Here is a 12743-nt window from a genome sequence, read left to right as displayed (position 1 = left end):
TTAGAGACAGAGTTAGACAGTGTCCACGCTGAGGAATGTCCATCCCTTCCTCATTAACTGCCCGGACGTGACCCAGGATCAGCCTAGAGCCGCCGTGTCCCTGTTACAATGAGCCTGCGAGACCCCCCGGGGGTTGGGATGAGGGAGGGGGCCCATTCACCCATCGGCTTTGTGTAAGACGCGTCCCCGTGCTCTATTGCGTTGGACTGGGGGGTGGGCTGGAGGTGCATGAAGCAGAGGTTCCCCGATGGGGGGGGGGGGGGGGGGGGGAAGGAGGGAGGAGGGTGGGGAGGTGCTGCAGAGGGGCCTTACCGAGGATGAGGTGGAGCTTGGTGTCGGTTTGGAAGGCGTAGTGCAGCGTGACCAGGAAGGGGCTCTGTCGGATCTGCTCCAGGACCTGCCTCTCGGTTTTGGTGTGCTCCATGGTCTTGGCTTTCTGGATGATGGAGGCTTTCTTCAGCACCTTCATCGCAAACAGCTTGCCCACATCGTGCCCACTCACCTTCCGCACCAAGAAGACCTTCCCGTAGGCTGGCAGGGGGCACAGAGAGAGAGAGAGATACCGTCAGGCGGAAGAAGAGATGGCCTTTCAGCCCCTCACTACCCCACCACCCAACAGGACCTCAATCCCACCTAACTATTGATCAGTGAGGGGGAGGAGTGATCAAATGGCAAAGCAGACACGATGGGCCGAACAGCCTGATGCTGCTTCTATGTCGTCGAGTCAAACAGTGCAGATCCAATCGTTGGGCGGCACGGTGGCTGGCACTGCTGCCTCACAGCTCCAGGGACCCAGGTTCGATCCCAGCCTCGGGCGACTCTCTGTGTGGAGTTTGCACATTCTCCCCGTGTCTGTGTGGGTTTCCTCCCACAGTCCAAAGATGTACAGGTTAGGGTGGGTTGGCCGTGCTAAATTGTCCCATAGTGCCCAGGGATGTGCAGGTTAGGGTGGATTGGCCGTGCTAAATTGTCCCATAGTGCCCAGGGATGTACAGGTTAGGGTGGATTGGCCATGCTAAACTGTCCCATAGTGCCCAGGGATGTGCAGGTTAGGGTGGATTGGCCGTGCTAAATTGTCCCATAGTGCCCAGGGATGTGCAGGTTAGGGTGGATTGGCCGTGCTAAATTGTCCCATAGTGCCCAGGGATGTGCAGGTTAGGGTGGATTGGCCGTGCTAAATTGTCCCATAGTGCCCAGGGATGTGCAGGTTAAGGTGGATTGGCCGTGCTAAATTGTCCCATAGTGCCCAGGGATGTACAGGTTAGGATGGATTGGCCGTGCTAAATTGTCCCATAGTGCCCAGGGATGTGCAGGTTAGGGTGGATTGGCCTTGCTAAATTGTCCCATAGTGCCCAGGGATGTGCAGGTTAGGGTGGATTGGCCGTGCTAAATTGTCCCATAGTGCCCAGGGATGTGCAGGTTAGGTTGGATTGGCCGTGCTAAATTGTCCCATAGTGCCCAGGGATGTGCAGGTTAGGGTGGATTGGCCGTGCTAAATTGCCCATAGTGTCCAGGGATGTGCAGGTTAGGATGGATTGGCCGTGCTAAATTGCCCATAGTGCCCAGGGATGTGCAGGTTAGGGTGGATTGGCCGTGCTAAATTGCCCATAGTGTCCAGGGATGTGCAGGTTAGGGTGGATTGGCCGTGCTAAATTGTCCCATAGTGTCCAGGGATGTGCAGGTTAGGGTGGATTGGCCATGCTAAATTGCCCATAGTGTCCAGGGATGTGCAGGTTAGGGTGGGATTGGCCGTGCTAAATTGCCCCATAGTGTTAGGTGAAGGGGTAAATGTAGGGGAATGGGTCTGGGTGGGTTACTCTTCAGAGGGTCAGTGTGGACTTGTTGGGCCGAAGGGCCTGTTTCCACACTGTCGGGAATCTAATCTAATCATCACCCCAAACCAAACAACCTGCTCCTGGCCCACATCTCTCCAAATCCTTTCCTATCCATGTCTGCATCCAAATGAAACATTGCCACCGTACCCACATCCCCCACTGCTTCTAGAACTGATATAAATGGGCGCTAAGGGGCGACTGTTTCACCCAGAGGGTGGTACGTGTGTGGAATGAGCTGCCAGAGGAAGTGGTGGAGGCTGGTACAATTGCAACATTTAAGAGGCATTTGGAGGGGTTTATGAATAGGAAGGGTTTGGAGGGATATGGGCAGGTGGGACTAGGTTGGGTTGGGATATCTGGTCAGCATGGACGGGTTGGACCGAAGGGTCTGTTTCATCTCTTTGACCTTATGAATTCATTTACATACAAACCACCCCCTGTGCAGAACAATTTGTCCCTCCATTTTAAAACCTCTCTCCTCCCACCTTCACAAATATATTCCCTGGTCTTGGAATGCCCCATCCACGAGAAAACACAGCCACCGTTAACCCTCATAACTCTCCTACCTCCGACACTCCAGGGAAAACAGTCCCGGCCCATCCAGCCTCTCCAGACCCTCACACCCAGCAACATCCTGGGAAATCCCTCAAACTCAGCACCGCCTTCCTAACCTGCAATCTTCTTCCTGACCTCTCCACCCCCACCCCACTCTGACCTATCACCCTCACCTTGACCTCCTTCCACCTATCGCATCTCCATCGCCCCTCCCCCCAAGTCCCTCCTCCCTACCTTTTATCTTAGCCTGCTGGGCACACCCTCCTCATTCCTGAGGAAGGGCTCATGCCCGAAACGTCGAATCTCCTGCTCCTTGGATGCTGCCTGACCTGCTGCGCTTTTCCAGCAACACATTCTCAGCTCTGATCTCCAGCATCTGCAGACCTCACTTTGTCCCCGACCAGAACTGGACCCAGTACTCCAGAAGGGGCCCGCACCTCAGACCAGGAATCAACCAGGAACCTTTCCAAAACACATCAGCTGCAAACGCATTCCTTTTGACGTTAGGAGACCAGAACTGTCTCTTTGGATAAATTACCCAGTGCCCTGCACGGTTGGAGCAAAACTTCCCCATTTTTATGTCCCACTTCCTTGACAATCATCAAGAGCTGCATCTGTCAACTTCCTGTTCAGCGTTGATGGATAAAGGCATCCCGATCTCTCCGACACCACAGTAGTCAGTCCCCACAGGCATTAACTCAATTCACCCAATCATCAAGTGAACCAGGAGGCCGTGTCTGTGATAGATCTCACTGAACAATCATATTCCCAGCCCTCTGTCTCAGTCCTGCAACTTTCTCCAGGGATAACTAGCCATCTGGATACAGAACCGGCTCAAAGGTAGAAGACAGAGGGTGGTGGTGGAGGGTTGTTTATCAGACTGGAGGCCTGTGACCAGTGGAGTGCCACAAGGATCGGTGCTGGGCCCTCTACTTTTTGTCATTTACATAAATGATTTGGATGCGAGCATAAGAGGTACAGTTATTAAGTTTGCAGATGACACCAACAGTGGAGGTGTAGTGGACAGCGAAGAGGGTTACCTCAGATTATAACAGGATCTGGACCAGATGGGCCAATGGGCTGAGAAGTGGCAGATGGAGTTTAATTCAGATAAATGCGAGATGCAGCATTTTGGGAAAGTGAATCTTAGCAGGACTTATACACTTAATGGTAAGGTCCTAGGGAGTGTTGCTGAACCAAGAGACCTTGGAGTGCAGGTTCATAGCTCCTTGAAAGTGGAGTCGCAAGTAGATAGGATAGTGAAGAAGGCGTTTGGTATGCTTTCCTTTATTGGTCAGAGTATTGAGTACAGGAGTTGGGAGGTCATGTTGCGGCTGTACAGGACATTGGTTAGGCCACTGTTGGAATATTGCATGCAATTCTGGTTTCCTTCCTATCGGAAGGATGTTGTGAAACTTGAAAGGGTTCAGAAAAGATTTACAAGGATGTTGCCAGGGTTGGAGGATCTGAGCTACAGGGAGAGACTGAACAGGCTGGGGCTGTTTTCCCTGGAGCGTCAGAGGCTGAGGGGTGACCTTATAGAGGTTTACAAAATTATCAGGGGCATGGATAGGATAAATAGACAAAGTCTCTTCCCTGGGGTCGGGGTGTCCAGAACTAGAGGGCATAGGTTAAAGGTCAGAGGGGAAAGATTTAAAAGAGACCTAAGGGGCAACTTTTTCACACAGAGGGTGGTACGTGTGTGGAATGAGCTGCCAGAGGATGTGGTGGAGGCTGGTACAATGACAACATTTAAGAGGCATTTGGATGGGTATATGAATAGGAAGGGTTTGGAGGGACAGGGACAGCACGGGATTAGATACAGCGTAAAGCTCCCTCTACACTGTCCCCCATCAAATACTCACCAGGACAGGGACAGCACAGGGTTAGATACAGAGTAAAGCTCCCTGTACACTGTCCCCCATCAAACACACCCAGGACAGGGACAGCACGGGGTTAGATACAGAGTAAAGCTCCCTCCACACTGTCCCCATCAAACACCCCCAGGACAGGGGCAGCACGGGGTTAGATACAGAGTAAACCTCCCTCAGTGTTCTCTGTGTTTAACCCTCCTACATTACAGAGTTTGAGCAGCTGGATCTCACCTCCTGTCCCTAGGACCTTCAGGAGCTCGAAGTTTTCCATTCCCACTTTTTCCGGGTGTCCTGTCAGGTTTGCTGTAACAGAGAGAGATCAAACGTTATGGAGAAACAGGCTTTCCGCACAGAATTCCAGACATCACGGATCTCGGGAGCCATCTGAAATATATCCCTGCTCCAGACAGGAAGGGGGAAGGTATCTAACCCCACTGAACCCCTCGATTAGATTCCGGTCTGTAACTCACTCCCGGGGTATCTGTTATTCTGTATATAACCCCACCCCGAACCCCTCGATTAGATTCCAGTCTGTAACTCCCTCCCGGGGTATCTGTTATTCTGTATATAAACCACCCCGAACCCCTCGATCAGATTCCAGTCTGTAACTCCCTCCCGGGGTATCTGTTATTCTGTATATAAACCCCACCCCGAACCCCTCGATTATATTCCAGTCTGTAACTCCCTCCCGGGGTATCTGTTATTCTGTATATAAACCACCCGAACCCCTCGATCAGATTCCAGTCTGTAACTCCCTCCGGGGTATCTGTTATTCTGTATATAAACCCCACCCCGAACCCCTCGATTAGATTCCAGTCTGTAACTCACTCCCGGGGATCTGTTATTCTGTATATAAACCACCCCGAACCCCTCGATTAGATTCCAGTCTGTAACTCCCTCCCAGGTATCTGTTATTCTGTATATAAACCACCCCGAACCCCTCAATTAGATTCCAGTCTATAACTCCCTCCCGGGGTATCTGTTATTCTGTATATAAACCACCCCGAACCCCTCGATTAGATTCCAGTCTGTAACTCCCTCCCGGGTATCTGTTATTCTGTATATAAACCACCCCGAACCCCGCGATTAGATTCCAGTCTGTAACTCTCTCCCGGGGTATCTGTTATTCTGTATATAAATCACCCCGAACCCCTCAATTAGATTCCAGTCTATAACTCCCTCCCGGGGTATCTGTTATTCTGTATATAAATCACCCCGAACCCCTCGATCAGATTCCAGTCTGTAACTCCCTCCCGGGGTATCTGTTATTCTGTATATAAACCATCCAGAACCCCTCAATTAGATTCCAGTCTGTAACTCACTCCCGGGGATCTGTTATTCTGTATATAAACCACCCCGAACCCCTCGATTAGATTCCAGTCTGTAACTCCCTCCCAGGTATCTGTTATTCTGTATATAAACCACCCCGAACCCCTCAATTAGATTCCAGTCTATAACTCCCTCCCGGGGTATCTGTTATTCTGTATATAAACCACCCCGAACCCCTCGATTAGATTCCAGTCTGTAACTCCCTCCCGGGTATCTGTTATTCTGTATATAAACCACCCCGAACCCCGCGATTAGATTCCAGTCTGTAACTCTCTCCCGGGGTATCTGTTATTCTGTATATAAATCACCCCGAACCCCTCAATTAGATTCCAGTCTATAACTCCCTCCCGGGGTATCTGTTATTCTGTATATAAATCACCCCGAACCCCTCGATCAGATTCCAGTCTGTAACTCCCTCCCGGGGTATCTGTTATTCTGTATATAAACCATCCAGAACCCCTCAATTAGATTCCAGTCTGTAACTCACTCCCAGGGATCTGTTATTCTGTATATAATCCCACTGGATCCCTTGATGAGATTAAAGTCTGTAACGCACTCCCAGGTACCTTGCATTCTATGTGTAGACTCTCCCACCCCCCCATCTCTCGATTTGATTCCACTGCTGAAGAATTGCAGGAATGTGTGGTATGGCAGTAAGGGGCAGTACAAAGGAATTTTTCTTATAAACAATTGAGTTGTGCTGATCTGTTTCAACTCAGGATTTCTCTCTGTGATTTGGAGCCATATTAAATCTCTGGGGTCTATAAATATCGCTTGCAGCACCTCTGAAACCACTCGAGAATAATTCTGCTCTTGTTTTCAAATCCCAGTCTCGCACTGGGAGATCTGCCAGGAATGGGTTGTATTTATATAAGCAAAGAGGCCCAGTTACAGTCATGCTCCACCGGCCAATCCAGCGGTGTTACCTGAGACCAGGATAACGATTAAACTTTCCTGCCTGAGAGCAATGACAAAACTCACAGAGCCTGGTCGTAAAAAAGGTCTCTCAGGTCGTGCCGTGCACCATCTGTCTCAGGAACCAGGCGTTTCAACCTGGACCAGGCCTCGTTTCCCAGAATAGGACTCACCTCCACAGTCAGGCCTGACCCTGTCACCAGGCCTCACCTCCACAGTCAGGCCTGATTCTGTCACCAGGCCTCACCTCCACAGTCAGGCCTGACCCTGTCACCAGGCCTCACCTCCACAGTCAGGCCTGACCCTGTCACCAGGCCTCACCTCCACAGTCAGGCCTGACCCTGTCACCAGGCCTCACCTCCACAGTCAGGCCTGATTCTGTCACCAGGCCTCACCTCCACAGTCAGGCCTGACCCTGTCACCAGGCCTCACCTCCACATTCAGGCCTGACCCTGTCACCAGGCCTCACCTTCACATTCGGGCCTGACCCTGTCACCAGGCCTCACCTCCACATTCAGGCCCGACCCTGTCACCAGGATCACCTCCACATTCAGGCCTGACCCTGTCACCAGGCCTCACCTCCACATTCAGGCCCGACCCTGTCACCAGGATCACCTCCACATTCAGGCCTGATACTGTCACCAGGCCTCACCTCCACATTCAGGCCTGATACTGTCACCAGGCCTCACCTCCACATTCAGGCTTAACCCTGTCACCAGGCCTCACCTCCACATTCAGGCCTGACCCCATCACCAGGCCTCACCTCCACATTCAGGCCTGACCCTGTCACCAGGCCTCACCGCCACATTCAGGCCTGACCCTGTCACCAGGCCTCACCGCCACATTCAGGCCTGACCCTGTCACCAGGCCTCACCTCCACATTCAGGCCTGACCCGGTGACCAGGCCTCACCTCCACATTCAGGCCTGACCCTGTCACCAGGTCTCACCTCCACATTCAGGCCTGACCCTGTCACCAGGCCCCACCTCCACATTCAGGCCTGACCCTGTCACCAGGATCACCTCCACATTCAGGCCTGACCCTGTCACCAGGCCTCACTAACTATACCTCTTATTTTCGCATCCAAATCATTTATATAAATGATGAAACATAGTGGACCCAGCACCGATCCTTGTGGCACTCCACTGGTCACAGGCCTCCAGTCTGAAAAGCAGCCCTCCACCACCACCCTCTGTTTTCTACCTTCGAGTTGGTTCGGAATCCAAATGTTGTGCTTTCCCTGTATTCTGAGTGATCTAAACTTGCTAACTGGTCTACCATGAGGAACCTTGTCGAAGGCCTTGCTGAAGTCCACATAGACAACATCCAGATCCAGGCTTCACCTCCTGAACCAGGCCTGACCTCCTGGACCAGGCCCCATTCCCAAACCAGGCAATAATCTCCAAATCTAGGCCTGACCTCTGGACCAGGTGTCAAAGTTCAGATTAGGGCTTACCAGATGAGCTAATCATGGTATCCCAAGCCAAGCCTCCCCTCCTTACCAAGCAGATCTCAGGTTCTCCAAGGCCTGACCTCCCCTCTAAGAAGCGGCCTCAAAAACCTGCACCAGGCTTGAAATCCCAGGCCGGTCCTCACCTCTGGACCTAGGTGCCACATCCTGGACTGGATCCCAGACCAGGCCTAAGTGATGTAAACTCTCATCAGGCTGTACAGCCTCAATATGTGACCAGGCCTTATCTCCTACTGCTGGGACTAGGCCTCAGGCCTGGGGCTGAGTCTCACCTCCAGGACCAGTTCCATTATCCCAGGCCATCTCTGGTCTGAGGGGAAATAGTGGTGCAGGAGCCACTCCTATCGTATCCCAAAGGGCCAATGATCTGGGGGACAGGAGTTCAAATCACACCATGGCCTCACCCTCAGAGGGTGAAATTAATTTCAATTCATTGTGTTTTAATTGAAAACTAACCTCCTGAACATGAAGTCACAGGAACCAGGCCCCAGCCTCAGGTCTAGAGTGTATCACCATGACCTAGGCTACCCGTACAAGACCAGGCCTAATATTCCCACACAGGCCTCAACCCTGAGCCCGGGTATCCGATGCCAGACTTGTCCTCACCATGTGGACCTGGCCTCACTCCTAAACCAGGCCTTAGCTCAATTAATGCATCATCTCTCAATCCAGGCCTCATAAGCCTCACACTTTCAGGGTCTGGCCTCACTTCCTGAACACAGCTTCTGTTCACCTTCCTATCAGGGCTCAGCGCTAGAAGCAGGCTTCAATTCCCGAAGTAGGCCTCACCCCCCCACCCCAGGTCGAAGGCCCTCACTTCCTCCCATCATGCCTCACCCTCAGATCCAGGCCTTGTCTTTTGGAGTTAGGCCTCAAATCCAGGACCAGTCCTGAACCAATGCTCTCTATGTGAATAGGGTTTCACTTCTGGACTCCACCATCTGGCCCAAATTGTAACCCCCCCCCCCCCCCATCCCCTCTCCTCTTCCCCTCCTGCCATCCCAGGCTTTACTCTCGCGCATTCAGGGCCTAAGCTCAGGCCTAGAGCCTGCGCGGGTGGGGGGAGGGAACGTGAAACTGAAAGCAAGTTGCCGATGGAGAGTGGGGTTGGGGAGGGAGGGAGCTGAGGAATGGAAGAGATGGAATGTTGATGGGGAGGGGGGAGCATGCGAGAGAGAGAGAAATGGGGGAGAAAGAATGGGGGGGAGGAGTGATGATGGAGGGAGGGAGGGAATGGGTGAGGAAAGGAATGTTACAACAATTTCTGTGGAAGTGTTTCCCTGAGGGAACGGCAGACGAGGATGACAGTGGGCCTTGGAACCCAGTGGGAGTCAGGGGGTCAAAGGGCAGGAGGTCAAGGCAGACCATGGGGCATTGCGATAACCCAACCAGAAAGGAACACCAATTACCTGTTGACCGCCAAAAATGAGCCAATCCCTCAGGTCGGCCATTTTCCCGGTTACCAAGGTAACTCAAGACTCAACAGGTTCCGTGAGGAGATTAAGTGTTCATTTCCACAACCCTCCCACCCCCCCAAACCCCCGTGGGCAGGTGATGCGCTACCCAAAGCTGGGTAACACCTGCAAGGCGATGCCTCACATCGCCAAATAGCAGGGCTCTGCATCGTGTTTGAGGAGGGGGATTTTGTTTTCGAAGGAAATGGCGTTGCTTGGGCAGAGGAATAGAGAGGGAGGGGCAGAAAGAGGGGGAGGTAGGTGCTGCTCTCCCATTTCCAGGTGACAAAGGCTACTGACTCACTGCCAGTGTAAGGTGGGTACCAGCCCTACCTGCAGTCTCGCTGCAGAGTGACTAACCGCTCAACCCAGCCCCACCCAGCACTTCACAACAGCCAGACTGAGTCACCAGCTGTCCCCGAGGGGGGTACCTCGCACAACCCAGCAGCAACAGGCAGCACCAGGGAGGAGAGGTACAGAGAACACAGAGAGAAACCATTCACAACACCAAAGAGCAAATGGATATCTGTCCACACGTGACACTCTGAGTGCTCAGGGAGCACTGTCGGAGGGTCAGGGCTCAGGGAGCACTGTCGGAGGGTCAGGGCTGAGGGAGTGGGCACTGTCGGAGGGTCAGGGCTGAGGGGGTGGACACTGTTGGAGGGTCAGTACTGAGGGAGCGCTGCACTGTCGGAGGGTCAGTGCAGAGAGAGAACCGCACTGTCGGAGGGTCAGTGCTGAGGGAGCGCTGCACTGTCGGAGGGTCAGTGCTGAGGGAGTGGGCACTGTCGGAGGGTCAGTGCTGAGGGAGTGGGCACTGTCGGAGGGTCAGTGCTGAGGGAGACGGCACTGTCAGAGCACCAGTGCTGAGGGAGTGGGCACTGTCGGAGGGTCAGTCCTGAGGGAGTGCCGCACTGTCGGAGGGTCAGTGCTGAGGAAGTGGGCACTATCAGAGGGTCAGTGCTGAGGGAGTGCCGCACTGTCGGAGGGTCAGTGCTGAGGGAGCAGGCACTGTCACAGGGTCAGTGCTGAGGGAGAGGGCACTGTCAGAGGGTCAGTGCTGAGGGAGTGGAAACTGTCGGATGTTCAGTGCTGAGGGATTGCCGCACTGTCGGAGGGTCAGTGCTGAGGAAGTGGGCACTGTCGGATGGTCAGTGCTGAGGGAGTGCCGCACTGTCGGAGGGTCAGTGCTGAGGGAGCGCCGCACTGTCGGATGGTCAGTGCCGAGGGAGTGGGCACTGTCGAAGGGTCAGTGCTGAGGGAGTGGGCATGTCAGAGAGTCAGTACTGAGGGAGTGGACGCTGTTGGAGGGTCAGTGCTGAGGGAGCATTGAACTGTTGGAGGGTTAGTGCTGAGGGGGCGGGCACTGTCGGAGGGTCAGTGCTGAGAGAGTGGGCACTGTCGGAGGGTCAGTGCTGAGGGAGCGCCGCATTGTCAGAGGGTCAGTACTGAGGGAGTGGGCACTGTCGGAGGGTCGGTGCCGAGGGAGCGCCGCACTGTCGAAGGGTCAGTGCTGAGGGAGTGGGCACTGTTAGAGGGTCAGTGCTGAGTGAGTGGGCACTGTCAGAGGGTCAGTGCTGAGAGAATGCCGCACTCTCGGAGGGTCAGTACTGAGGGAGTGGACGCTGTCGGAGGGTCAGTGCTGAGGGAGCATTGCACTGTCGGAGGGTTAATGCTGAGGGAGCGGGCACAGTCGGAGGGTTAGTGCTGAGGGAGCGGGCACTGTCGGAGGGTCAGTGCTGAGAGAGTGAGCACCGTCGGAGGGTCAGTGCTGAGGAAGTGGGCACTGTCAGAGGGTCAGTGCTGAGTGAGTGGGCACTGTCAGAGGGTCAGTGCTGAGGGAGTGGGCACTGTCAGAGGGTCAGTGCTGAGTGAGTGGGCACTGTCAGAGGGTCAGTCATGAGGGAGTGGGCACTGTCAGAGGGTCAGTGCTGAGGGAGTGCCGCACTGTCGGAGGGTCAGTGCTGAGGGAGCACCGCACTGTCGGAGGGTCAGTGCTGAGGAAGTGGGCACTGTTAGAGGGTCAGTGCTGAGGGAGTGGGCACTGTCGGAGGGTCAGTGCTGAGGGAGTGCCGCACTGTCGGAGAGTCAGTGCTGAGAGGGTGGGCACTGTCAGAGGGTCAGTGCAGAGGGGGTGCTGCACCGTCAGAGGGTCAGTGCTGAGGGAGTGGGCACCGGAGGGTCAGTGCTGAGGGAGTGCCGCACTTTTAGGGTCAGTGCTGAGGGAGCGGGCACTGTCAGAGGGTCAGTGCTGAGGGGGTGCTGCACCGTCAGAGGGTCAGTGCTGAGAGAGTGGACACTATCAGAGGGTCAGTGCTGAGGGAGTGCCGCACTGTCGGAGGGTCAGTGCTGAGGGAGCAGGCACTGTCACAGGGTCAGTGCTGAGGGAGAGGGCACTGTCAGAGGGTCAGTGCTGAGGGAGTGGAAACTGTCGGATGGTCAGTGCTGAGGGATTGGCGCACTGTCGGAGGGTCAGTGCTGAGGAAGTGGGCACTGTCGGATGGTCAGTGCTGAGGGAGTGCCGCACTGTCGGAGGGTCAGTGCTGAGGGAGCGCCGCATTGTCAGAGGGTCAGTGCTGAGGGAGCGCCGCACTGTCAGAGGGTCAGTGCTGAGGGAGTGGGCACTGTCGAAGGGTCAGTGCTGAGGGAGTGGGCACTGTCGGAGGGTCAGTGCTGAGGGAGCGCCGCATTGTCAGAGGGTCAGTACTGAGGGAGTGCTGCACTGTCGGAGGGTCGGTGCCGAGGGAGCGCCGCACTGTCGAAGGGTCAGTGCTGAGGGAGTGGGCACTGTTAGAGGGTCAGTGCTGAGTGAGTGGGCACTGTCAGAGGGTCAGTGCTGAGGGAGTGGGCACTGTCAGAGAGTCAGTACTGAGGGAATGCCGCACTCTCGGAGGGTCAGTGCTGAGGAAGTGGGCACTGTCAGAGGGTCAGTGCTGAGTGAGTGGGCACTGTCAGAGGGTCAGTGCTGAGTGAGTGGGCACTGTCAGAGGGTCAGTCATGAGGGAGTGGGCACTGTCAGAGGGTCAGTGCTGAGTGAGTGGGCACTGTCAGAGGGTCAGTCATGAGGGAGTGGGCACTGTCAGAGGGTCAGTGCTGAGGGAGTGCCGCACTGTCGGAGGGTCAGTGCTGAGGGAGCACCGCACTGTCGGACGGTCAGTGCTGAGGAAGTGGGCACTGTTAGAGGGTCAGTGCTGAGGGAGTGGGCACTGTCGGAGGGTCAGTGCTGAGGGAGTGCCGCACTGTCGGAGGGTCAGTGCTGAGGGAGCAGGCATTGTCGGAGGGTCAGTGCTGAGGGGGAGCCGCACTGTCTG

General features: G+C 54.7%; 1 protein-coding gene across 1 annotated transcript in view; it reads right to left on the bottom strand.

The window, feature by feature from the left end:
* LOC132811100 (ribosomal protein S6 kinase alpha-5-like) overlaps window positions 1–12743 on the bottom strand; it is a gene marked incomplete at its 3' end in the record, with an annotated part of 45015 nt that overhangs the window by 28138 nt on the left and 4134 nt on the right. Inside the window, exons 2-3 of the mRNA XM_060822759.1 lie at window positions 4496–4567; window positions 313–531 (exon numbers count right to left, since the gene is read on the bottom strand). Coding sequence (XP_060678742.1) covers window positions 313–531; window positions 4496–4567 — 291 coding nt within the window. The remainder of the gene's footprint in view (window positions 1–312; window positions 532–4495; window positions 4568–12743) is intronic.

The sequence above is a fragment of the Hemiscyllium ocellatum genome, unplaced genomic scaffold (assembly GCF_020745735.1).
Source record: "Hemiscyllium ocellatum isolate sHemOce1 unplaced genomic scaffold, sHemOce1.pat.X.cur. scaffold_2085_pat_ctg1, whole genome shotgun sequence".
Lineage (NCBI taxonomy): Eukaryota > Metazoa > Chordata > Chondrichthyes > Orectolobiformes > Hemiscylliidae > Hemiscyllium > Hemiscyllium ocellatum.
Note: the sequence above shows the minus strand (reverse complement) of the source record. Positions and strands in the feature narration are given on the sequence as shown.